The 26,819-nt window shown below is 41.7% G+C and overlaps 1 protein-coding gene across 2 annotated transcripts; it reads left to right on the top strand.

Annotated features, from left to right (window-relative positions):
- The first annotated feature begins 1,354 nt into the window (after positions 1-1,354).
- Positions 1,355-26,819, top strand: drd3 (dopamine receptor D3). Of its 2 annotated transcripts, none has more exons than XM_005722666.1 (8): positions 1,355-1,675; positions 3,573-3,905; positions 9,693-9,805; positions 13,153-13,289; positions 17,417-17,610; positions 21,247-21,312; positions 23,798-24,164; positions 25,768-26,819. In XM_005722666.1, the coding sequence occupies exons 2-8, from the start codon at positions 3,615-3,617 to the stop codon at positions 26,043-26,045; spliced, it is 1,446 nt and encodes a 481-aa protein (XP_005722723.1). In that variant the 5' UTR covers positions 1,355-1,675; positions 3,573-3,614; the 3' UTR covers positions 26,046-26,819. The 2 variants fall into 2 exon arrangements, with proteins under 2 accessions (XP_005722723.1, XP_005722724.1); XM_005722667.1 differs by having other exon boundaries at positions 25,707-25,974.

Genomic DNA, 26,819 nt, shown 5'->3' with positions numbered 1-26,819 from the left:
CTCTGTGAGCGGCTGTCAGGAGCTCGAGCTGGCCAAGGTCTGTGCAGCTCTCATTCAAAAGCGGAAACTGATCCCACTTCACTTTTCAGCTTCCGTCCCTTTCTGATCAGAGCTATTTGCATAGTATCCATACAACCGGTGTGTCATGGGTGAAGGGGTTGATGTGGATGTATGGAGGGAATTGAGTGCACACCCTAAATGATGAATTTGGCGGAGATGAACATAAAGAGAGCAAAGCGTGTGTGGATTTAATGGACATTAATGGTTTCGAGTGACTGCACTGCAACATCATCCAAAGACAAAATGTATCCTGTGTTGTGGATGTGGGACATCATAAAATTTCATCAGGTTCCAAACACATGCCACCTACAGCACGTATTAGAAGTATCCAGAGCTCTATATGGCTATATATATATATATATATATATATATGCCAGAAAGCTTCTGCAGACAAGAAGGATGGGTCAGATTTCCAGTGGGCACCAAGGACATTTAGGCACTTTTACATGAGTTAAAACACAAACTGACAGGTGGTTCAGGGTGAAAAATGATCAGTGGGCGATTGTTTGTCAGCGGCTGCAGTTACACAGGACAGGCCATTAACTTCCTGCTGCTCGCTGCTTTTTAAAATGCACTCTACCAAGGCTTTGTAATAAAGTCGACTACATGGCTCTGTTTTGAATTTTTTTTTATTCTGGAAATGTAAACCACGTGGCCTTTGTCTCCAAAACGGCTGTTGTGCTAAACCTCCCTCACAGGACTTTAACTGAATTTTCTCCAGTTTTTTTTTTTCTTCCTTCTTTGCGAGCTGGAATGTGTACATGAATGGGAAAAATGGCACCCTCGTGTTGTTTCTTCCAGATCTCACTTATTTGGTGCGCCCTGTAGGGGCTCGTGCAGTACTGATTCCTCTTATCTTAAAATGTCATGTAGACAGAGAGAGGATGGGGGGACGCATTGGATGAGAGCAGAGAGATATAAGGCAAAAAGCTCCTGGTATTCTTTATCTGCATAGATTTCCTTTTTTCTTTTTTTGGTATTTCTTATGTCGCAGGGTTATAAAGTGGCCCATAAAGATAATGGCGCAATGGTTTACACATGTTTTTAAGCACCCAGGTTGGCCTAATGCCCCACAGGTCTTTCATTTAGTTGTTTTATGAGGCCAGCATCTGGCTATTTTTATTCCAACATCACTTCCAGCAAAGCACGACCCAGACTGCAAGACTGTGTCAGGGTCATACTGATGAGGGAGGGGATTCTAACTCACAACGCAGATATACAAAAACTTCTATCATAGCACTGACACGCAATCATTTTATCCTCAGATTAAAACATGTTCCGCGCCCCCCTCTCGTAATAATTAGCCACGGCGTCACTAAGCACACCTGATGTAGCCACAACAACTCCGGTGTGGCCGCAGAAAGCTCACCGTAGAAAGCCTCATAGCCACCGAGAGCCGGTGGGGGGGAAATGAAGTGAGCGAGCGAGATTGGAGCTTCATCTGTGAGCTCTCAATTTCCACATTCGCCCGTGCGCAATGGCACCGAGCGCTCCCCCGGCTCCTCCCGCTCGCCTCGCAGGGCTGGACGCAACGACCGGGCAACTTTTAACTCAGCACGGATGATGCTTTTCCTCGATGGCATCCGATGAATTCTTCACTGCGAAACACTAACAGGTATGTAAGCGTGTGTGCGTACTTTTTGTTTGGGGTTTTTAAAAGAAAAAGCAGTAATGTATTATTAATTGAAATGTTTTATGTGTTGTCTCTCCAGCTAAATCCTCATCCGCTGCTCGTTTAACAGTTTGATTGCGCATTTACTTGGATAACTGATCATGTGGCACAATCATTTTTGTCCCTAATTGGGCCATTCGTGTGTGTGACTGGACCACAACTGACCTCAACCTTTGCAGAAAGCTGATTTCGACGCACGATAGGGCGCTGCAATTATGGGCTTTAATTGAATTCTGCGATAAATGTTTGACGATCGAGTAATAAGATGAACTTGGCAGGTATTTGTAATAAATTCCAGCTACCAAAATGAATTTATTACGCACAGCTAGACTGGGGGGATCCTTGACAGGGTGTCAGCCAAGTCTGCTGTGACAGCAGCCCACCCCTTAGTCTATGCGCAGTTTACGGTATTATTGGGTTAACATAACTGTCGTTACGAAAAAACATAAAGTTAAACACCGTCACGATCGCCGCCACTGTGCAGGCTTCACTGTGACTTCAGAGCATGTCCGCTGAGTCAGATGCGATGCCACCATGCATGTGCATTGAAGGGTCTGTTAGATGCCTACTTCACAGGCACTTATGAGAGGTCAGACCCCTGGATAGGAGCAGTGAGAGGCCGGAATAAGCGGTTAACATTAAAGCGAGGTCGTAAAAAAAGTGTGCACAGGGCAATCAGGTCCAATTAGCACTTGTTACAAGTATAAACAAACCCTTCAGCAGAGCAATATGCGACCTTGTGCTCCTGTTCAGACTGAACACACACTGTGTGTGTGTGTGTGTGTGTGTGTGTGTGTGTGTGTGTGTGTGTGTGTGTGTGTGTGTGTACACAGATGTGGTTTTCCTCAAATATTTTTTGATTGGCATCCCTGCAACCTGCCACACCTCATTCTGTGATAAATCCACTGCTGCACTCCCCTGAGGAGACTTCAAGGTGATCGGTATTGGTGCCTGGCTTTCCCCTGCTTCTTCAGGTTCTCCTGTGGACAATAATACGATACAGGAGCTATTGAAGAGCTTGGTAGCATTATAGACTGAGAAAATCTTTAAAAGCCTCCTGGGTCTGAGCCAGTTCTAAAAAGGATCTGATTTTCTCTGTGTCTTTCTCCCTGTTTCTGTCACTGAAAGAATGGGGGAAGCTGGATTAGATGGATCAGTATGTTTACCATCTAGACACAGGTGTGAGTATTACCACAGTGGGCTGATATCTGGACTTGGGCCAGATAGGGAGGTTTGATGATAAATGAGAAGAAGGGCTGAGTGCAAGGAGCACGGAGCCAAGCAGACCTCTCAGGGTGGCAGCACAGACTTATTACCCCTCCCTGATGAGCTAACCTTCCAGACACTGCTTAAGGCTTCTCTTCCAGGCCCTAATTAAAGCTACCATCTCTGTTTTATAGCTCCTGTTTTTATCAGTTGTTTTAGATGCCATTTACAGGAACGATCGCAGTGCTTTTGAAAGGCTGACTGGAACAATCATAAATGCATTGCACAGTCGAAGCATACATTGTCTGCTGAGTCTTTATGGAGATGATTGTCTCTATAGGAGCCATGGAGCCGTATCGTGAAGAGGCGTCAATACGCTCCCCCATTTTTTATTCAGCAGGAGAAATGAAACTCTCGTGCCAGCAAAAAGCAGCGATGCTCTGCAAAGAGAGTGTTACTGCTGGGATTTATCTCCTTACGTTTCATTTATCAGTGCATCTGACTTGTGTTGGGAGTCAGCATCTGTTTTCCAGCAGGCCTTTCTATGGGTAAATTCACCTAATGACTAAAGTGTGGGAATCCAAAAGGAAACAGAAGGTTGTGTGTTTATTCCAATACTCTTTTCTTTGGGCAGGTCTGCCAAACATCTCACCTCCCATGTCACTGGGACGTCTCAATGGCGATGTTTAGCAGCTCGGAGCAGCTCTGGAATGAGTCAGAGCGCCTCAGATGGGATGAGAGGAATGAGACCTTGGAGGCACCATGGCAGGATGAAGGGGAGCGCAATTACTATGCCATGCTGTACTCCCTGCTTATCCTAGCCATTGTGTTTGGGAACGTGTTGGTGTGTCTGGCCGTGCTGAGGGAACGTTCCCTCCAGACAACCACCAACTACCTGGTGGTGAGCCTGGCTGTGTCTGACCTGCTCGTGGCCTCTCTGGTCATGCCCTGGGCTGTCTACCTGGAGGTGAGTGTCTGCATTTACATTCTTCAGTATCTCACGCATGTTCTTTTCAATAGCGTTTTAAAAATGTATTGTAATTACATCCATATAGAAGGATTTTCTTTACATATTTTGGAGGTTGAATGGTCATATTTTGCACTGTTTGGCAGAGGTTTCATTCCTGCTGCTAATGTTTAGAGTAGCAGAAGCTGAATCAAACTTTTATCCATGCTGAGGTGGGATCTGACAGAAATGGAAATCATTTGCGTTGGTCTGTTTTTCCCTTTGAATTTTCTTGTGATGCACTACACCACTTCCAGCTCTCCGCTTATTCTTCTCCACCATGCCCGCACTTCAACTCTTTAACCTGAATTCCAGAGAACATCACAGAGTTGCAGGGGGCAAAATGAGACGAGAAGATTTCAGGTCATTTTGTGCCCAGTGTTCTCACTCAGTTGCCCCATAATATTACAACAGGTCTTTGCACTGATGATCTTACCCTGCTGGACAAAATTTTGATGCAACGTGTTCTAGCCAGCCTGCAGGGCCTTCCACAGAAATACACTGTTTGGTCTTTGTGATACTCCTCAACATGTGGCCGGGATTGGTTTGAAACAGAAGTTGATATTTGCTTTCAGCGCCAGTTTGAGCTGAAATCTCATGGATGCACATGCAGATACCCACAGGAGGACTTCCAAAGAGCAATTTAATTTTCTTCTTATTAGAAAAGCTTTAGAAGAATCGGACCTTAAAGTAAATTACAGCCAAACAGAAACCAGCTAAAGTGTTAAGGTCAAACGTTTTGCCCCTTCTAATTACACCTTGGTAGTTCATTTTTATTTATCCATGTACATTTTCTAACTATTTCAACCATTCATTTTAAGCAAGTGTTTCACTCAGCTATCACTGTTTCATCATTTCTTTTCACTTGCTAACAAACTAGTTCCCATTCCTATTGGGATTACACCATTTTTAATCCTAATTGCATGTTTGCCTGCTTATGGATGTTTGTTTTTATTAATTGTTGATAATTAGTACCCTGCAATATTCCCACTAACAGCTGCTGAAGTGCCGCCTAACAGGAAATAAATCATGGAGAGCCCTGAAGCAGGGGGGAAGCAAGACATGATTAGAAATATGGAGGCTGTAGACGGGATAAAATACCGTTATTTAGGAGTGAATGAGTTGAGATTATGAAGAGAACAGAGGAAAGTTGTGTGGAAGGCAAAATAAAAAAGCTAAACTCAAAGAGGGAAAGGATGAGGGTCATTTGAGCTTATTACATGGTGACAGCTGTGTGGGTGATCCAAAGACAGTAATGATGATGAAAGTATTTTAGATGGTGATTCAGTATTTATGTAGATTATACATAATTGCTTAAGGATATATTGAATATTAAATAAGGGCGTCATCTGCTCTGTAATTGGCTGAGCCGCAGATGATAAAGAGGCTTCTGCAAACTTGTGAATTTCATTCTTATGCAACCTTCGCAGCAAAAAGCTTTTTATAGTTTCTGTTCACTTTTATTTACTCCTTGCAGATTACTCACTAGTGTAACATAGTTTTTCTGGTAATTATCGCTTTTCTTCGTGTTACTTGCTGTTCACCAGCTCCATTAAGTATGCAGGTGCACATGACCATCAGACAACCACACTTCACTAAGGTCACTGAACGCTGCAAATTTACTTCAGGCAGGCTCATAGGTGTGTATAGAACAACCTCCTTGAAGCTCGCAGAGGCAGAGAGTGTTCCTGCAGGGCAGGCGTTTGCCAACATGAGTCCTGAAGTCCGGTTGTGTTTAATAAGCAGCCAACCTTTCGTGCAAGAATTTTGCACAGTGTCAGCAGAAAGTGCTTTTTCTCCTGCTGTGCAGAAGATTCAACAGCAGACCGACCCAAAAAAAAGTAATTACACACCTAGTGAGCAGAAGTTGACAAATTAAAGATTATTACATCCTCCGAAAGGTAAATTTAGGGCGCCATAAACCTCGACAGGGTTCAGTCATGGGTTTAACTTCCTAGCAAGCAGCTATGCTATAAAAGCATGTGCTACTTTTTTTTAAATTTGGAGTTGGATCTCCTCATTTCAGATTCAAAGGGGAGCTTATTAAACACTGTAAAAACTGGTTATTAAAAGATAATATGACACAAAAGTCCAATATTCATTATTTTAGAGTAAATTTAAAAGAATATTGTTTAAAAAAAAAAGGCTGGGGAGAAACTTATTCAGCATCAGAGGTAAAGACTTTCAGCTCCCAAGACTAAGCACCATCACCCTGGGAGCTGTAATCTGAAGGTCTGCGGATTATCCTGATGTAGAGGGATGCTGGTGAGCTTCAGCAGGTGTGTTCTTACGAGAAAAGTCAGTGAGCGTCGCTCTTCCTGTCCTCAGCGGGAGCCAATCATGTGCCCTTGAGCAAGTCATATTATCCTTGAATGGAGCAGCTGATCTATGACTTGTACTTGAGCAAAGTGGTTGCAATGGCAGTAATGAATGAGCGCTCACGTCTAGCACTTCATCCTAAACAATGTCGCTCAGCCTCCAAAAATATGCAACATGACTGTATAGAAACGGCTCCATTTATAAAGTGGAGGCTATATTCTCTTTTTAGGGTAGTCAGGTGTTAAATGAGCCGGTTCATATATAGCACTTTTATACTCGAGCACTTGGAGCGCTTTGTACGACTTGCCTCATTCACACGAGCACTTTTTATACACCTTTATATCTAACATTGACACGCCAATGAATGCATCGGAGCAACTTTGGCATGCAGATTAGCAGTCAGGAATTGAACTACCAACGTCTGATCTAGTCTTATAATTAGCTTGTGCATTCTCAGTAAAAAACATACAGTACTTTACGAGTCAAATCTGTTGGGGTACCTGGGTTGTTGACCCAGTGTTTTGAGTTTTTTATTATTATTGAACTTTGATTTTGTCATTATTTATATTTCTAGTATTTTGGTTTCTATGTTAGCATTCTTAGTCTCCTGGTTTCTGTCTCTGCTTCATGGTTCCTCTGTCTCCCCTGTCACCTGTATCCCCTTGTTGGGGCTCTGTGTTATGTTTCCTGTTTTACTTTGAAAGTCCGTGTCTCATGTCAGTGTTTCTAGTTTTGTTTTCCTTGTCTCTTGAGGTCTGATTTGTCCCAGCTCTGTTTCCCTCCCATCTCCCATTCCCTAATTGCACCCTCTGTGTATTTAAGTCCTGTGTTTTCCTCGGTCTCTGTCGTGATCTCCATCATCTCTTACTGTGCGTTCTGTCTGTCAGCCTGCATACCTTGTTTAGTTTATTTTTATTTTCAGTTCAGTTATTTTTTGCCATCCTGCAGTAATGCTGTGTTTGAGTTCACCTTTTTGCCTCCATGAGTCTGCTGCACTTTGGGTCCACCATTACTGCCTGCTGCACACAGACATGACAACATCATCCCTGGATCGATGACTTGTAATCGATGACACCTGTTCAGCTGCTCATTAGTACAAATATGTAATCAGCCAATTACATGTATTGCTTTCAAAGCATTTAGGTACGTAGACATGGTCAAGACGACCTGCTGAAGTTTGAGCATCAGAATGGGGAAGAAAAGTAATTTAAGTAACTTTGAATGTGGCATAGTTGTTGGTTCGTGTCTCAGAAACTGCTCATCTGCTGGGATCTTCACACACGACCATCCCTGAGGTTTACCAACCTTGAAGCAGATGAACTACAACAGCAGAAGACCACACCAGGTGAAAGTGAAGCTACAATTCACGTGGGATCAATAGGCGAGATAATAGTTGACTGGAAAAACATAACATTGGCTGGCCTGATGAATCTCAGTTTCTGCTGCAACATTTCAGATGGGAGGATCAGAATCTGTCTTAAACAACATGAAGACATGGATCCATCCTGTCTTGTATCAACCGTTCAGGGTGCTGCTGGTGTATATTTGGTGGATATTTTCTCGGCATACTTTGGACCACTCTGTGCCAATTCAGCATAACTTCATTACCACAGCCTACCTGAGTATTGTTGCTGAGCATGTTCATGCCATTATGACCACAGTGTACCCATCTTCTGATGGCAGCATTAAGCAGCATAACATATTATTACACAAAGCTCAGATCATCACAAACTGGTTTCTCCAACATGACCATGACTTCACTGTCTTCAACTGGCCTCCACAGTCACCAGGTCTCAATCCAATAAAAGAGCTTTAGTATGTGGTGGAACAGGAGATTCATATCAAGCTCACGGTCAATAGTTCAAAACATGATTTCTACTTCTCCCTGGGTGGTGGCTTTATTTGCCTGACTTTTTGTATTGGTCTCACACACTTATTAAAATAATTTAGAGTCCTCTTCCTTTATGTTGCAGTGCTGTTTACATGCATGAACATAGTGTGTGTAGAGCCCTTATTTATTGGAAATGTATTTAATTGGGGCCACAAAGATTTAAAGCATGATCTAGGTTCTTTATTTCTTTAAACATCTAGTTCTTGGTTAGTGTTTGGGCTTAAAATCAAGATGAGAGAGGTGCCACAGCAATTTGCTTGAATAGATGCAGGCATTCATGACTCAGTATGATGAGGCCCAATTCCTTCCATTTTACTGAAAGCATAAAGATTTTCACTGTCAATGAAGCTGGTACATAAAACACTGCATTGCAATGTTGTATTTCAAGCAACAACTGTGGAAAACACTGACTTCCTGGAAACGGTGTCTCGTGTGAGCACACTAAATACTTACAAATTGAAGAGAAACAGTATGTAGTTTCAAACTGGTACACAACGCAAAGCTGTTCTTCAATTTTCACACCTTTAGTTTGTGGAAGAATTTGTGTTGAAACTTTGTTATCTTAGTAGCAATCATAACCACAATGGCATCATTGTGCCGTCGTCATTAGATAATTATCTGAGACCTGACAAAATTCCCCCCGAGCCTCCTGAGAGAAGACTTTATTCAACAGAAATCAACTGATTTTTGTGTGTGAAGTTGGCAGAATCCCTTCTTTGGGATGAAATTTGGATTTCCACGTGTCGAAAAAGGTTATGACGATGTTAGGTTAAGCAGGTTAGGCATGTGAAATTTTTCTGAATTCGAACGTGTAACACCTCTGGTGTAGAAAAGAAATAGCAAAAAGAAGCTAATTTTACCTATTTACATACTTTTATGTGTATGTGCATATTCCCATGTGTGCCTGCTGCCTCTCTGTGTAGGTAGGCATATATTCACATGCTGGATTTGAGAGATTCAGTAGTGAGGCAATGCTGCTTGGATCCCATTTATCTCTGTCAGACAGTTATTACCAGGTATTATAGTGCCTAAGTGAAAGCCTGTCGACTTGAGTAAGACTCTGCTGGGGAGGAAGAGGTGGGAGTACTGGTGTGTTAACTGGAGGCTTATGCCCTTTGTGAAAAAAAGTCTGACAAACACCTTCAGTGTAATTAAACCTTGCATTTAGATGGGCACCCTCCTTCGGCTTATTTCCATGCCACTCATCACAGCACTGGAATAACAGGACTTTTTGCACTTGAGTACTTCAGATTACCTCGCTACAAATCTGAAACACTATATCATAACATAAACACACATTAATAAACCAAAGTGATATCCCGGTAGTGTGTCAGGGTTAATATGTGACTCATGCTGGCAGCTCAGACTTGATTTTCTTTATGTAATTTGGGCCAAAGTGCCTCTTGTGTGCCCTTTTTTTCCCTTCTTCACGAAACCTTTTTGTCACCTGCGCTGCACTTCACACTTGACTGTGAAGAAGGGGAAGAAAAGGAGGGGGAAACGTGAGTGTCGTTAATCTGCCTGTCTGTCCTTTGCAGGTGGTCGGCGGAGCCTGGCTTTTCAGCCGCCTCTACTGTAACGTCTTTGTCACGCTGGATGTGATGATGTGCACCGCCAGTATTCTCAACCTGTGCGCTATCAGCATTGACAGGTGAGTGCGAGTGTGTGTGTGTGTGTGTGTGTCTTTATCTTTTTGCTGCAGTTACTATGTATGACTACAGATGTTGCCATGACATCTCCAGTGTAAATGTCATCTCTGTTAGACTTTTTTTCCGTCACCTCGCCACGTAGACATTTCAAAGCTCGCTGAAGGATTAAAATATTTTCCCCATCTTGCTCGTATCTTCTTGATAGTTGTGTGTCTGTGTGTGCATCTCAGCGTGCAAGTTTCTCACAACGAGAGACAGTGAGAAAGTAACAGGAGTGAGCATGTGCATGCAGGCTAGGTGTTTTTAGGTTTTTGGCTAATTGCTGAGAAGATGTTTGTGCCATTGCACAGGAAAATGTCAAGCATGAGGACCTCGAACCTCTCCTGCAGCATCTGGTGTTTACATCATTATTTGCGTAGGTTTTGTTCTTGTATCAAAGTGAACATTTAATATCTCTAAAGGGTCTTTGAACTTGGAACCCCACAGGCATCAGGGGTTCAACTGCACAGGATGAATACACTGATGCATAAGAACTCTCGGGGGGATATATTTGCTCAGCCTGTATGGAGAAGGGAGTGTTTGCCTTTCTCTGCAGCGAATACGACTGCAGGGGGAAATGAGCGCTTTCATGAGTTTGCATGACAGTAAATGTTTTATAAGTCCCAGTTTCACTTTGTGTGACTCTGAGTTTTTGGTATTATTTCAAATACATTCATTTGCCGCAATAACAAACAAGGTTCTCCTGCAGTATTTGTTGTGGGGTTTTAACACATTGCTATTACTCTTGATTTGTTACTCATTATATTACTTTATATTGCATCATTGCCTAAGATACAGCTACAGCTAACTTAGAATTGCCAATAAATTAACATGGATGTATTCGGACCATGGAAGAAAGCTGCTAGAGAAAACTCACATGGGCACAGGATGAACATGCCAACTCCACAGAAAAAGACCCAACAAACGAGCAGATCTGAACCACTCTGCCAGATAAGGAGGAAACGTGAAACCAGAGTTGTTGCCACATATCAACAAGAATCTCTGTCCAAGCAAGAGCCGTCAAAGACTACATTTCCTCCAGAGCTGAGAACTCCCTCCACAAAGCGAGTCCCTGGACGAAGGATCTCTGGCTCCAGCTTAGATTTCCTCAAGAACATCAAAACGATATCTGCCAATTTTTGTTACATCAATATGATAAGCATTTGTGAGGATATAATGGGAAACGGCCCTACCTCACAGTGGTGAAGACTACTTCCAAAGAGTCCTCCTTTGGATTGACTCCAAAAGTGAATCACTCCTAAGTTGGGCCAGGGCCCAAAACGTCAATGCAAATCTGTTCAGAATTTTTTTTTTTTTTTTGGTTAATTTGGCCAAATTTTAACCTTTAAAAAACCAATCCCACAACCCCCTTGGTGGAGGTTATAAAAAGTAAAATATAACATTCCTACACTTAATTTTAGTAGTGATATTTTTATAATGCCAGCGAGAAAATGCTCACAGTGTGGTGGGAGTTTCTTCTAGTCAAAAACCTACAGAGACATCTGCAGCTTCGATCACTTAGAGAGTTTATCGTGAGAGTTTGTCATTTGTTCACTATTCCAAAGACACTTGGTACTGGTTCTTGGTTTATTAACAATGAAATAATCAGATATAAATAACCAAACTTCCATAATGAAGCGTCGAGTGTAAAGAATAATAACAATGCAAATGCAAATAATACAAATGCTCGAGGTAGGTAGTAACGAATTCTATTGAACTGCAGGTGCAGTTGAAACTGCACTGAGCTAAACAAACACTAGTTAGACTTCAGAAATAACTCAAGTCCAAAAGCAAAAGAACAATGAAAACAGCACACAAAATAGAAAACAAGAATCTAAAAAAAAATTCAAACTCATAACCCTGAGTCCAAAATCCAGAACAACAGCAAAAAAATAAATAAATCTTGCTATGTCAATGCTGTGTTCATGAAATGTGTCTCCTGTCAGAAGTGGCCAAGAAATCATTATAAATGAATTAATAAACAACAAAACCAACAATGAGAATCCGGGTTTAATGAGGCAACATGGCACAACAGAAATGCCATGGAGCTCTGAGGGCAAAAAAGGGCAGTGGCCCCAATTCCAGAGCATATAAACATGTTAATCTGGCAGCGATTGTATCCTGTAAAACTTTCCTGACATCATTTTTTTGTACGAATCCAACTGGTTAAATACTTTATGTGGCTGTCTTCACAATTAAATTAGCAAATTAGATATCCTGAAACCCTTCTTTTATTTGTTGGACTGCTTGATTCTTTTGGATGTTTCATAATTTGCACCTGAGCAATGAAGTCATCCTGAACGCTGCTCTTCTTCCTGTTTAATACAGAAGTCAAAAGCACCTCTGCAGCATCAGATGTTTGTGTGCTTCTAAATTAATGCAAAGCCCCTGGGACATTGCGTGCCACTGAGATCAGTTTTACCTTCGCAGCAGCACCGTTAGTTTATCGCATTGATCTCTTTGAAAACAGAGGATTTGTCAGCTTTCAACGGCTCTTCAGAAGCAGCGTAAATACGCGATAACCCAAGTTCTACCGTGAAACTTCAAGGAGAATTGTCCCGGTGAAAGTACTTACAGTTTAAGTCGTGCTTTGAGTGGTGATTTTAAGAGCTGATGAAACTAAAGGTGTAACGTAAAGCAGCGCTTGATCAATAAAGGTTGCATATAATTTTTTTTATCATTCAACTTTTTTCCTTTCTTTTCCTTAATTTTTTTTTAATCTTTGCATTTATTCTAACCCAGCAGCGCCGTGGCAGGAGGTTAAAGGCAAAGGGAAGCAGCGTGGGAAGAATATTTTTAGTGGATGTCCGCGTTTGGCTCCGGGTTTCACTCTGCATTTTGCCCAGAGAAGAACAGGAGTAATTAGCCTGATGAGGATAAACAATCATGGCAGTTGTCTGGCTCTAAACAACATTACATCACATCTATTTTGGGTTGGGTTCCAGCATAATTGCAGCTTCTTCTAGGCTATTGCTGGACAGTTTTTCCGGGCTCATTATACACTCTTGGCATATAGTGTGCTGATTAACTCTTAAATCAAAGCCTCACTAGAGTTACTGCTGAATACCCATTTGTTTCTAAATAATAGTGCCTGGTACGCCTTCCCATTGTTGGTCTTTATACCATCCACTTTTTCTCTGCATTGCATTTCTTGGCATCCCCAAAGCCCAACACTCTTTTTCTCCCTTTAATTATTCCCTTTTGCAGGACCGCATCAGCACTTTTTCCTTCATTCAAATGTCACCACCTGTCCTCTGTACAAATACGTCTGCAAAGCTGAGCAAACTCTAATCCTTGTCTGTGTCTGCAGGTATACGGCAGTAGTGATGCCCGTCTTGTACAACACCACTCATCGCTCCAGAAAAAGAGTGTTTGTCATGATTGCTACCGTGTGGGTCTTGGCCTTCGCGGTGTCCTGCCCCCTGTTGTTTGGATTCAACACCACAGGTCAGCTCAGCAACATTTCGACTTTGGCTTGTTTTCTGGTTAACGTTAATTACGTAATTTAGAATTAAAGTTTAGTGTTCTTAGCATTTAGGATGGCCGTGGTGAGTAACTCAAGTGCTGTAAACATTTCATGTGTCGTCTGAGTTTTGTCAAGTCTGTGAAAGTAACAGCAAATGATATTATTGGCATTAAGAGCTGAAACATGTCGAATCTGAAGGATGTGGGCAGATCAGGGAAGCAGAGTCTAATGCAGTATTCCTGTCATGTTGTGAGGATGTAATCACAGAGAAAATGACCATTCATGTCACACATTTGCAGCGTTTTCACAGAGTTTGAGATTTTGTGCAATTTCTGACAGCTACAATATTTCCTGTTAAAAAAATAAGTAAATGTATAAACCAACAAGTGGAAGATTCACTGCAATGCCACAACTGCTGCTGTTGGTTATTAATAAAACCCAGCGTTACAGCTTTTCTCATTTGGATGTTGTTACTTGCACAAGTAAGAGTGTTTACCATCAACAGATGGTGAATCTGCTCAGATGAACATTTTACAGGTGTAGAAGCCTGACTAAGGAGAAGAAGAGTGAGGGAGGATTGTAGTGTAGCAGGGAGATTACAACAGGAGGGAGGTGCAGAGGGTGGATGCAGTGTTGATGGTGGGTTTTCTCCTGTTACAGTGCAACGGGAGCATTAGATAAGTATGCATGACCAAAAGACACAGCAGGATGTGCAGTGATTCCTGTACTGTGCACAGTAGGGCTATTTTTTATTTTGCATGTGTTTTTATACAGATACTTTTCTATGCTGTTCTGTATTTATTCTAACAGCGTTTTACTCTATTGTGGGATCAGTGCAGGAACAAAAATCCCCTCATTCTTGTCTGCAAGTCGAACATAAAACCTTGCTATCTTGAACTCAGCATCTGAAGTATTCAGCTCATCCAAGTATCCACTTTCATACACAATCGTGGTCAGAAAACCTATAGTTTTACACTCGAGGCATTCACTGTCAGTGAAACCAGGTAGGACAGAGAGTCTTTTGCTTTTTAACACTACATCATTTTTGATTTGGGTTGCTTATTGCTTGTTTACAAATGTGTTGTAGCGTGGCATTACATCTACTACGGCCCTGCCTCTGAAATAGACAAGCTGATATTGAGCAAACAAAGAAAGCATTCACACAATGAATTTCAGAGCATAAAACAGCTATCCGCTCAAGGAACATGGAGCCAAACACTGTCATGAGGCCAAAAATGGCTCCACTGTTACTCTGCTGGACTCAAATATGTGACTCTCCCAGCCAGAGGGGCCAGTCTATCAAAGTTGCTGTCTCAGAGACTGAGATGTATTGGACTCAGCATTGTAATGTCTTTTGGAGTGAATGATGATTATAGTTCAAAATGCTTTCCTCTGAGCAAGTTTACATACAATATAGAAACATTAGATGTTCGCTACAAACCCTCAGACCTCAGCCAGAATCATCCCGCTTTGCTTTTAATCATTACTCTTTTGTGAATCTTTTAGCCAAACTGCTGAATTTGAACAACATGACGTCCGTTTTGGCTCCGATGAAAGCCGCAGAGATGGCACGTTAGCAAGTTTGTTGGCTTGTCCAGAATAAATTGTGGACTTTTTCCTGATATTTGCAAAAGTGGTTCTGTTTACCTTTGTGCACTCAACACTGGATTTTCACATAGAGCCTTCTTTATTGTCAAAACTTTAAATCATCAGCCCCCAAATTTCTATCTGCCTGTTGTTGACAGTTGTTTTTATGCTGAGCCTTATTTGTCACTCATGTGCTTGTGTGCATTTCTGTCTGCCCCTGATTAGGTCATAGATGCCTTTAAATTTCATATTTTTACTTCTTCCAGTTAAAATTACACTTACAATAAATTGCCGCTTGCTATTTTCCTCATTTTAAAATGTTGCTATTAAAGCATTAATTAGACATGTTCTAATTAATGCTATACGCACTCATTAACCCCGATCATGCCTGGGTGCTCACTGACACACTCACTTGCTTCTTCATTAGTTACACATTGCTAGCACTGGGTTGGTTCCTCCTTCTGCCTTCAGAAGTGCTTTAAGTCATCATGGCACAGATTCAGATTCGGCATCACATCCATGATGTCAAACTCCTGTTCGAGCAAATCCCAAAGGTGCTCTACTGGAGAGATTGAGAGCTGGTGAATGTGGAGTACATATGAATCGATATTTGGTAAAATAAATAAATAAATAAAAATGGGACAAGAATATTACACCACCATTGTTTGGATGCTTTCAGGTGGTTGAAACTCATCAGAGCAGGCAACATTTTTCAAATCTTCTGCTGTTCAATTTTGGTGACCCGATGTGAATTGTCGTCTCAAGGCGCTTTATATTGTGTGGTAGACCCTACAACAATACAACAGAGAAAACCCTAACAATCATATGACCCCCTGTGAGTAAGTGCTTTGGCAACAGAGGGAAGGAAAAACTCCCTTTTAACAGGATGACACCTCCAGCACAGCAGGTTCAGGGAGGGGCGGCCATCTGCCGCAGTTATATGAGCAATTATTTGAGTTACTGTTGCCTTGCTATCAACTCAAAGCAGTCTGGCCATTCTCCTCTGACCTCTGGGATAAACAAGGCATTTTTACCCTGAGAACTGCAGCTCACTGATATTTTCTCTTTTTCGGCCCATTCTCAGGAAACCCTAGAGATGGTAGTACACTAGCACAGCAGATCAGCACTTTCTGCAATACCACGCCACAATCAAAGTCACTGAAATCACTTTCTTATTTCAACACTTTCTTCTCTACTTCAAAGATTGCACTTGATTGATTGAATCATTTATGTCCATTAAACCTCCTCTTAATACACTGTTTCATTGGAGGCCTTTTTTGTATCTTTGGTAAGTGGCTGTTTTATATATTTAATACTTGTTTATTTATCCCTGTCTTCTTTGCTTTTGATCCTTTTAGATTTTTGTATTGATTTATTCATGATCCATGCTCCTTTTATGGTTGGTTTTTATTTTTGTTCTTTTGTTGTTTTTAATTATTGTAGGAAGTCCTTCAAAGAAAAAACTTTGCAACTTTGTTTGCTCTGTCACACATTTTTCTAGTTAAAAAGAAAAGTAAAGCAAATATTTCTTTTGTCCTTTAAAAATATTGTTTGCATTGCAGTCTGATTGGATGAGGTTACGTCAAGTGGAAAACAGATGCCGTCTTGTTTATTGTTAAAAATCATTTGTGTTTTCCAACACTGAAGATGTGCTGTAAAGCCAGATCACATATAGTTTGAAGCTAAATAACGAAATATGAACAATGTCACCAGCAGCTATTTTAATTTCAATAGCCAGCAGCAACACAGATGCATGAGTGAACACACACAATTAAGACCATTAGTGAAACACAATGTAAAGCAAATCACAGACATGCAAGCACTAAGTTTAGTCTACTTATAGCCAGAGTGGAAAAAATGGCTGTTTATTGCAGGAATCTGACCACTCAGGGGCGGAGACCGGGGTGGGGTGGGGGGGTCCTGTTAGGTCTGAAATCCTTCGTCTTTCTTTTGAAGTAATCGACTGACACGGATCAGCTCAAACAGACAAATCTGTTTTGTTCCCAAACAAAAAAGAAATAATCAGCACTCTGAGTCTAGCAGCTGAAGGTAGTTTGGAGAGTGGCACCAAATAGATTGTATCTATCCATCCTTCATCCCACTTCTCTGTGTACTGAGGTATCGCTCAGGAAGCTCATACCAACACAGACATGTGATATGCATTTCACTGCAGCTTTTTTTTCCATTTATTTTCATGCTAATTATACAGGTGACATGATTTTGGATGAGGAATTTGTCTATGTACAGCCTTTATTATATGAAGTGGTCTCTTATCCTGAATTTATTGCTCAGTTCTTGTCAGATCAGTTATGTCTCTATCTTGCAGTGATCTCTGTTAGGGTATAGCATGTGTTCGGTATATAGGTATTATATGAAAAGAGGACAAACGATCAAGGCTATTTTCAAGATTGATAGCATACTCTGGGGTCAGAGAGCCAGCTTTAAATGATGATGTTTGTCTCTTTTATTATCCTATAATTTTAAGGCTGTTTTCCATAATGATATTTTCCTTTTATTGCAGACAACCCTTTGGTGTGCTCCATCTCCAACCCTGACTTTGTGATCTACTCTTCTGTGGTGTCCTTCTATTTGCCGTTTATTGTCACTCTGCTGGTTTACATCCGCATCTACGTCTTCCTCAGGATGAGGCGGAAGAGGATCACTTTTGGACAGGCCAGTGGAAAGGTGCAGCCAGGCTCCACCCCACCGTCTGTGGTGAGTCGGTTTCCATTATTAGTTTTTTTAGTGGTGCACGGTATAGTAAAAGATGCTTTATGAGATAGTTAGTTTAACAATAATTATCTATTGATTCTAAAAATCTATTTAGAGGAGCAGCTTTGGGGGTCATCATGAAGAAGTTTTTGACCTTGTCATAAAAAGCCACAAAATCTTCCAAACATTTATGAATAACAATAAGATTCACTTGATTACTTACACTGAGATTGCCTTGACCTTTTATAATGAGCTCATGATGTTTAGAACTGTAGATGTGCTGTTATAATGATTTAATAATCATCTGACCAGGGTGTGATTTGCCGATGGGGTTGTGAGGGATTCCGCTTCTCTGGTCTACGTGTTCCTGCTTCCACAAAATCATTTAATTATTCTATAAATGTCACATTAAAGAACAGATATTCTGACAGACGTCAGAGTATAAAGGGGCCACGGTGGTGCCTGAATTATTTTTGCTGAGGGCAAAATAAACACATCATCCTTTCTTTTTCTTTTTCTTTCATATATCAAACCTAAGATGTCAAAAATAATAACTGGGCAGCTAGACCAGTTATTATACTATTATAACACCTTTCACATTCACTGTGCTCCATTTCTGAAAAACTGTTATTTAGCTCCTGATTTATTGTAAGTGTATTTTCCTCACAGCAAATTCATCTTTCTCAGATTCTGTCTCACTCACTTATTTGCATTCACCAATTTTATGCACTGATAACGAATTACAACTCACCTTTATTTTGGACCCTTTTACAATTAGATAGATTCCCGGTGTGCACAGGGGGGGAAAAAACTCTATTAGACTCTAATAATTGTTTAATTTTAGAGTACAAAATGTAGACAAAGTGATCAACAAGAAAACCGCTGCCAGAAATACTGTAAAAGTGCCCGGGAAAAGGTGTCTTCTTCTGATATGCTGAATATTATATTATGATATGCTGAATATATTAAAAAAATCTGAATGAAAAAGTAAATAAACAAAAACAAAAAAAATGCATAATTATTTGTTGACAGTCAGAAAAAAGGTTTTCACTGGACTCCCTGAAGTGCTGTAAAAATCCAAGTACTTCAATGATTCAGTAGTTTGTGAAACCACCTTTAGTAGCAATAACTTGAGGTGTTGCTTTTCTCTATGACTGTCACGGAGGTGGAACGGACTCAGGCGCAGACTGAGAAAGCACGGTTCAACAATACTTTATTAATCACACTGGTGCGCTATGTACACTGGGGAAACACACTTCTTCGCACTTGCTCCGCTCCTTGTCCAAACAATCTCCACACAAGCTGCCCACTCACACTCACGGGGTCCAGGGGTCACAAAAGGGCTGATCCAGGTAAATCTATTAACACAGACGAGGGTAAGTCGAAGGCAAGCATGGGAACAACAGAATCGCAATGAAGCCAGGCAATACTAACGAGAGTTACTCAATATTCCAGCAACGAGTAGCTCAGAGCCCCTGACCTAAGAAGAGCTGCAAATCACCGGAGATCAGCTGCAGGTGCGTGGGCCAAGGGCGGGAGCCCAATCAGAGCTCCGCCCACGCAGACAGGTAGGAGAGAGAGAGAGAGCAAGGCGAGGGAAGCAGAGAGAGAGTAAAACAACAAACACTTGTGGCCACACTGGGCTGGCCGGGGAGGCACAGGGACCATGACAATGATTTTATCAGTCTCTTGTGTCATTGTCAAGGAGTTTTGGCCCATTCTGCCTTACGATGTTGCTCCACTTCATTTTCAGACATTCATTTCTTTACAGCTCTCTTAAGGTCCCACCACTGCATTTCAATCAGGTTGAGGTCTGGATTTTGACTCTGCAATTGCAACACTTTGATTCTTCTTTTTCAGCCACTCTGTTGTGGGTTTGCTCCTGTGCTTGGGATCATTGTCCTGCTGCACAGCTGTTAGACAGATGCCCTCACATTTGACTCTAGAATACTTTGGTATACAGAGGAGCTCATAGAAGACTCAATGATTGTAAGGTGCCCTGGTCTGTGTCTGCAAAACAAGACAAATCATCGTCCCGCCACCACCGTGCTTGACAGTTGGTGTATGGTGGTTTTTTTCACCAAATTTGGCACTTTGCATTATGACCCAACATCTCCAATTTGGCGTCATCTATCCAAAGGAGATCGCTCCAGATGTTTTGTGGTTTGTTTAGATGCAAATTTGCAAAGCTAAGCTCTGCCGCGTGTTCTTTTTGAAGACTTTTTCCTGGCAATTCTTCCAAACAACCCATACCGGTTTAGTCATGTTCTAATTGCACTGTGATGACCTTTAAGGTTTAATAAGCTAACTGAGGCCTATAGAGCCTGACATGTTGGTCTTGAGCTTGAATGGGAAATATGGTTGGATGTCCACTCCTAGGAAGATTGTAAGATCATGTTTTCACCACACCATCAGCTAATCACTACCCTTGCTTTTATAGAGGAACACTTTAATCAAGTGCATTTGATTAGCATCACCTGGCTGCTGCTTAATTTCTATAAAGATAGTGAGGGTCTATTTAGTTTTTCACAGGACTGCAAATAGACATCATTGTTGACACATGTGGACATTTCCATGTTTTGTTGCATAGCAAAACCAGCTGAGAATTAATAAGAAGTTAAAGTAACTTCAGTGAAAATGTTTTACTTTGATTAATGTGCGCTGATGGGGTCATGTGACCTTTATTCAAGTAAAATTGGATGGATGGATGGATGGATGGATGGATGGATGGATGGATGGATGGATGGATGGATGGATGGATGGATCTGACAAACAAAGCAAGCAAAGCAAGCTTAAGTTATATTTTAGTCCTCATAATAATAATGTAGGCACAAGGGTCACATTGTTCTTTAATCTCTATTATGAGACAATTTCTTTCTCTCAACAAGCTGTCAGTTTTTCAATCGTGTCCCAGTTACATCTATCATACAGATGATGGATGTCAATAACCACAGGCAAGGATACATTAGGTCACATTTAATAAATCTGCACCCTATTATTAAAATATGGTCTATAAAAAGACAAGTCAACCCAGTAACTTGAATAGCTTTGCCACACCTAGAAGCTTCCTGAGTATTCTGGCTGTGTTCATTGCACCCTTTGTTTCCCTTTGTTCCCTCCGTTTTAACACTAGATAACAGTGCAGTCCCATTTTGGAATCTCATCCAGGAGTGGAGGCCTCCAGCTGTAAGATGCCAGCTCTGCAGGGGTTCAGGTTGAGAGAACTACGGTGGAATGATGTTTTTAAACAAGATAATAGGACTCTTACTGAGTCAAGAGAATAAACGTTTCCTATGAAGGAGGAGTATGTCTTTTTTGTGTGTTTCAAAGGCACCTATCTCTATTTTCGCAGCAAGCTTTAATTGGACTGCACAGCGTTCGGCTCAGGAGGGAGTGACTGAAGGCACAACAGGCGTAAATCCTAATTCTTTTGATTTTTAGTCCGCGTCGGGGACGCTCAATGAGAATTGGTTGAATTTTAATGAAAGCATTCTGGAGATGAAAAGAGATGGATCAATGAGTTTGAAGTGAACAGCACAAATATGTTCCACTTGTGGACTGATGGGATTGAGGTGACGGGGTTTTGTTCATTTCTCTGGAAACTATTTTCTCTGTTGAACTTTCCTCTGATCCCCGTAGGAGACCTGTCTGCAAGAAGAGACTCCAAAGGCGAAGCACGACTTGTCACCTATAAGGATTAAAGTGGTGGGTGTTATGTTAAACCAGATTTTATTTTTTTCTATTGCTCTACTTTTGTTTTTTAACTTATATATCACTGTTTAATGCTTAGGTAACTTATATTGACTGTGTTGGAGTTTTGTAATGTGGTTGCATGAATTTTAGCTTTTCATCTCGGTGTCTCTATGACGTGTTCAGATAAATTCGATTTTTTTTCTCATTTGGCTGTGTGGTCGCAGCCTGGGGGGGTCACAGAAGGAGCCAGGAATTGTGATTGTGCAAAATTCAGCACCTGCAAAATTCACACAGCATTCAACGGCAGAGGATTCATATCAGCAACGAAATAAAAAAGCGCGATGGGCTGAGAATATCATGCAAATTCATGTTTGTGGTCTTGCTGCAAATTGTACAGTGCTTAAAAACGTGTTATTGCTGGAGAGGGAAAATTGAGATTGAATTTGTCACAGGTTTGGAAAGTTAAAGTAATTGCTGGCACAAGAGATAAATGAAACAGCTCCTAAAATGTAGCAGGATTTCCTGGCGTGTGCTGAATGTCAACTATTGAACTTGGAGTCGGGCACACTTTTAGTCCATCTGAAGAGCCCTTCAGATATGTATTGACCATAACTTTACATTTTTCTGAATCTTATTTGCCACTTTGTTGGCTTAGCAGAGCAACCCAGCTCTCAGCTCCACATATTTTCCGCATGAGGTTAAGGAGGATAAGCTAAAGGCAATTTCTCAATAGATATTACGAGGGGTGAGGGAAAATAGAAGGTAGAGCAGTGAAGTGTGATGACTTAATTTAAACATTAAAACCAAAATAATGTTGTTTTCAATACTCTGGGGCGGCAACACAAGCTGAAAACACAAAATTGGCACATAGTCACCTTAGTCAAGAGAGGTGAAGCAAACAAATAGATATTTAGGCATTCAGCAGGCACACGGAAACGTTTAAACTTGTATTTCAATTCAGTTTGATTTATATAGCACCAAATCCCAACAACAGTCACCCCAAAGCACTGTATATTGTAAGATAAAGACCCTACAAGAGAAAGCCATTCAATAAATTAGAGCAATCACTTGGTGACAGTGGGAAGGAAAACTGCCTTTAAACAGGAAGAAATCTCTGGCCTATCCAGGCTCAGGGAGGGGCAGCCATCTGCTGCTTGGGGGTGTTTATTGTGAATCTTTAACCTCTGTTTTGTTTTTTACCCTCTACAGAGGAAAATGTCTTTTTTTAATCCTTTTTTAAACCAGGTAGTGAAACTTTTGTGATGAAAAATCTCCTTTACAACAGTGTCCTAGAATGAGATAAGAAGTATTAATATATATCTCAATGGCAGGACAAACCAGGCCCTCTTGCTGTCTGGCTACAGTGCTAACCACTGAGCCTTCATCCTGCCTAGCTGGTTTTGTTTCATCTGTCTCTGTTGCAAATAAATGGTTGAATATGTTCACCAGATGGAAACTTTGTCTGCCAGCTGATGCTCAGATACTAGTGGCTCTGTGGTGCAGTGGTTAGCACATTTGCCTTACATGTAAAATATCCCCAGCTTGATCCTGGGAGAAGACACAAACCCAGCATCAGGGTCATACTGCACTCTGGCAGCTGGTCCCAAGTACAGATAAATGGGAGGGTTGTGTCGGGGAGTGCATCTGGCATAAAATCTGTAGATCCATCTGCTGAGGTGACCGCTTGTTTTCATTCCATTTTATATGATTTTGGTTTGTCTCTGATCTCCTACATGCTTCTTTACTGGTCTTGAATGTACCGCAGCGTGCCCTCCTATCTGTGAACACACTATTAGGATGTCTGGTTATTTACTGTTACTATTCTGCTGTGGAATTGTTCAAATTGTTCAAAATTTAGGAATCGTTGTGGCCATAATAAGATAAATTAATTATTGTTTTATTTAGCAAAGTTTCCATCACACAATTAAATCCAAATTTGTAAAAAGCACACAGTTAATAAATGTCTCTACTCAATTCCCTGGTGCCAGTCACACAATAAAACATCACATAATCTAAAATACACCTCGCTAATATTGTCATGGACTCCTTTTTGCCTTTAAAGCTCCCTTAATTAATAAAGGAATAGACTCAATGAGGTGCTGAAAACACATCCATGAAACAAATGTCCAGTTTCACCAGGAACTGTTACACAAAGTAACTTTAATCACCCGCGATGCTCACTTTGAAGTTCAGCAGGTTTGTTTTGGCCATGTCTCCATCCTCTAAAGCAGTTGTAGTCATGTGACTGGCTGATTCAATATTTACATTAAGGAGCAGTTCAGCTGTTTCGGTGTCCCTGAAAAAGGGACCGGTGACAGTATGTAAACCCCTTGAAAAATCACATCAGTTTGTCTGTTGGAAGCATTGGTGTGGAAGCACTTGAAAAATTAATTTCAGGCTCGAAACTGTTGTCCTGATACGTCCAGCACACCAACCCAGCATTAAGCCTTTATTGATTTCAAGCTGTCAATAACTGTGTCGTGTCTCGTGTCAGCAGAGTGAAGAACCCTCGGGTCCTTCCAAGCCTAACCTGCTCTCAGGATGCCTGTGGGGCAAACGCCCAAAGACAGGGCCGGTGGAGAACTCAGTGCTGCCCCCGGTGGACATGCAGAACTACTGTAGCATCAGCCATGCCTCGTGTGGCCGCACCGAGATGGATGTAGAGGAGGAGCGGGGGGAACGGGACCCCGACGAGAACAGCCAGATCCAACGTCCTCCTGTCAGGATGAGCTGTGAGGTGAAAGATCTGTCCAACGGGCAGACGCACACATCACTGCGGCCGATGTCTCACATCAGCAATCCCCGATTCAGGAGCATGCACGCGAGGGAGAAAAAAGCCACTCAGATGCTGGCCATTGTGCTCGGTGAGTGGAGGCTGAGATAAGCTGAGGAAATGAAAGTCTAAATGTCACAGTAACACACTCTATAACACAGGCAGCTATTAGAGAGGCGATATATGACCGAGTTGCTTATTCTGCTTCGACTTCTTTCCCATTTGTAGGATTAACTCTTCTGCCACATATACCCACGACAGTACCAACACGTTTTTTCTCACTGTGTGCATTTCCTGCATATTTTTCTTATCTATACTACAATAAATCAAGCTGAAATGTCAGGCCTCGGGTTCACTGTGTCGGCCCAGACAGCGCACACACTGTAGCTCCTGACACAGCTTTCACACGCTCCAATTATCAGCCAGGTTGCTTATTTAGGCCTGGTCCAGTTAGCTCTGACACAGCATAGATCTCACTGACAAAATGTAATCAGAGGTGCCCGATTACATTACACTGGTGTCAGTGAAAGCCAGTGGCGCATGCACAGAAGACAATCCCAGCCTTGCTTTTTCATCCAAACTGACCACAACTTTACCGCAATGTCAAGACACCAATTATAGCGCTTGAATTTAATGATTGCTCAAGCTACAATGCAGCATTTACAGTCTTGTTTATATACAATAAAATGTATCCTGATGGCCGCTGATGGGTAAGACTTCAATATGACTACCGCACAAACCACAGATTAAAACTGGTCTAATTGGCCCATTAAAGGTGTCCTCACAGGTCTGCTCACTAGCAACAGGGCAATAGTGGAAGATTTATCCATGTCTGTATTTATCTGCAGGTGGTAAACTATGTAGTTAGACACTGTAACATTTGAAGCTTACGTTAGAGCAGACAAAAGTAGGGCTTAATCCGTTCTTTATTTTATTTTATTCTTCTTCTTTTTTTCAAAACTGTCAGAGAAACACCACTTTGTGTTCACACCAAACATGAAGGGACACTTTGATGCAGCTTAACTGCATAGAAAGTGCAAATGGACTGGGTTTTATATTCCACTTTTTCATTTAATGACAAATCAAAGCACTTTAGACTCATATCTATGGCCAACATGCATATCTTTGGACTGTGGGAGGAAGCTGGAGTACCTGGAGGAAACCAACCCAGGCACATGGAGAATATGCAAACTCCACATAGAAAGGCCCCGGGTGATGAGGCCGTTAAAGCAAGGACCTTGTTGCTGCGAGGTGGTGGTGCTAACCGCCACCGTGCCCACCCATCTGTGCAAAGAGGGAAATAAATTTAAATTGTTATCGTAAATCTGCGTCACAAAGCGTAACCTCGCTTTGTGTTTGTTGTGAACAAACCATTACTGTTCCTGCAGATGCAGGTTTGAACCCAGTGTAGTTATTATAGGGTTGTTAAGAAGGCTTTGGTAGATAACTGGTTGAGGGAGGTTTTAGCCAGCATGTGCTGTGACCATGATTAACACAAATTCTGTTTTCTTTCTCTCCTTTTCTCTTCCTTTTTATTATAAATGTTATTACTATACCCACCACTCTGTCCGGCGTACACCTTCAATTCCGTTTTGTCCTTTCTCCATACCTCTCTGCTGTCTGCCCGCTCCAGGGGTGTTTCTCATCTGCTGGCTGCCTTTCTTTGTGACTCACATTCTGAACACTCACTGCAGGACATGCTACGTGCCTCCTGAACTTTACAGTGCTTTCACCTGGCTCGGGTATGTCAACAGCGCCCTCAACCCTGTTATCTACACCACCTTCAACATCGAGTTCAGACGGGCCTTCATCAAGATCCTCAGCTGCTGAGGAAGGAGCCACGTCAGGAAATTTAAATGGAAATGAGGCTGCGCACCCGCGCTACAAGTCCGGCGCGGAGCATTTAGTAAACGGTGGCCAGAGAGGTGCATGCTTTGTGTGCTGCATAAGTTACACAGCGGCACCAAGGTGAAGCACGGAAATGGACAAACACTGCAGGGTACAATAAATGCAAATACAGATGGAAGTTTACTTTTCGGACTCCGACGAGGGCTAAAGCTTTCATTTCTCGACATGGCTGGGATTGTATTTGAACAGTATGACTCCTCAAATGACACTTAAACATGCATACAGTCTTATTTATAGCACAAGCTTTGGGCTTTCTTGTGGATGTGTGTTGTGCATTATGTGTACTGCTCATTGGCACGCTTCATCCATTCAGTACTTTCAGATTGATGGAAAACTGACTGTAGAGCTGCAGGCCGCTTCGTTCAGAAGCCTGCTGCTAACGTAATGTGTTGACTAATTGATGGTACTCGTGTGCTCCGCTCACGCTCTTTCAATTCGATGTAGCTGTGAAGGCTCTGGGGTAAAAAAAAAAAAAAAAGGATCCTTAAAGCTGAAAAACTGATGATGCAGGCCTCAGTTGTCTGGGGGCAAATGCCACCGCACTGTGTGGACTAACTCCTCTCAGCTCTCTGTCATCACGCCGGTCCCTGAAGATTGTCCTGGTCTGGAGACATTGTGCTCAGTGTGGATTCATCCATTCATTAGAAATGTGTGATGTTTTAATGTGATGCAGAGTGGAGACATTCAGTTTTTTTGTTTGTTTGTTTGTTTTTTAAAGCGACTGTCTATTTATCCGCAACCCTCCCTATGACTTCATCAGAGCTGCCTGCTTGGCTGCTCTGATTGGCTGCGCAACCGAATATTTACTGCATTATGTTGTCAATAAAATAAAAAAAAA

Source organism: Pundamilia nyererei, unplaced genomic scaffold, assembly GCF_000239375.1.
Source record: "Pundamilia nyererei isolate P.nyererei 1_Seehausen unplaced genomic scaffold, PunNye1.0 scaffold00007, whole genome shotgun sequence".
Lineage (NCBI taxonomy): Eukaryota > Metazoa > Chordata > Actinopteri > Cichliformes > Cichlidae > Pundamilia > Pundamilia nyererei.
The sequence above is the reverse complement of the archived record's forward strand: the minus strand, read 5'-3'. Positions and strand labels throughout refer to the sequence as shown.

Excerpts from the sequence above, each read along its gene's own strand:
- drd3 (XM_005722666.1), top strand. The coding sequence starts at position 3,615 with ATGGCGATGTTTAGCAGCTCGGAGCAGCTCTGGAATGAGTCAGAGCGC. Across the intron at positions 21,313-23,797 it reads CACCTATAAGGATTAAAGTG|AGTGAAGAACCCTCGGGTCC; the intron begins GTGGGTGTTATG and ends TCGTGTCAGCAG. Across the intron at positions 24,165-25,767 it reads GATGCTGGCCATTGTGCTCG|GACATGCTACGTGCCTCCTG; the intron begins GTGAGTGGAGGC and ends CACTCACTGCAG.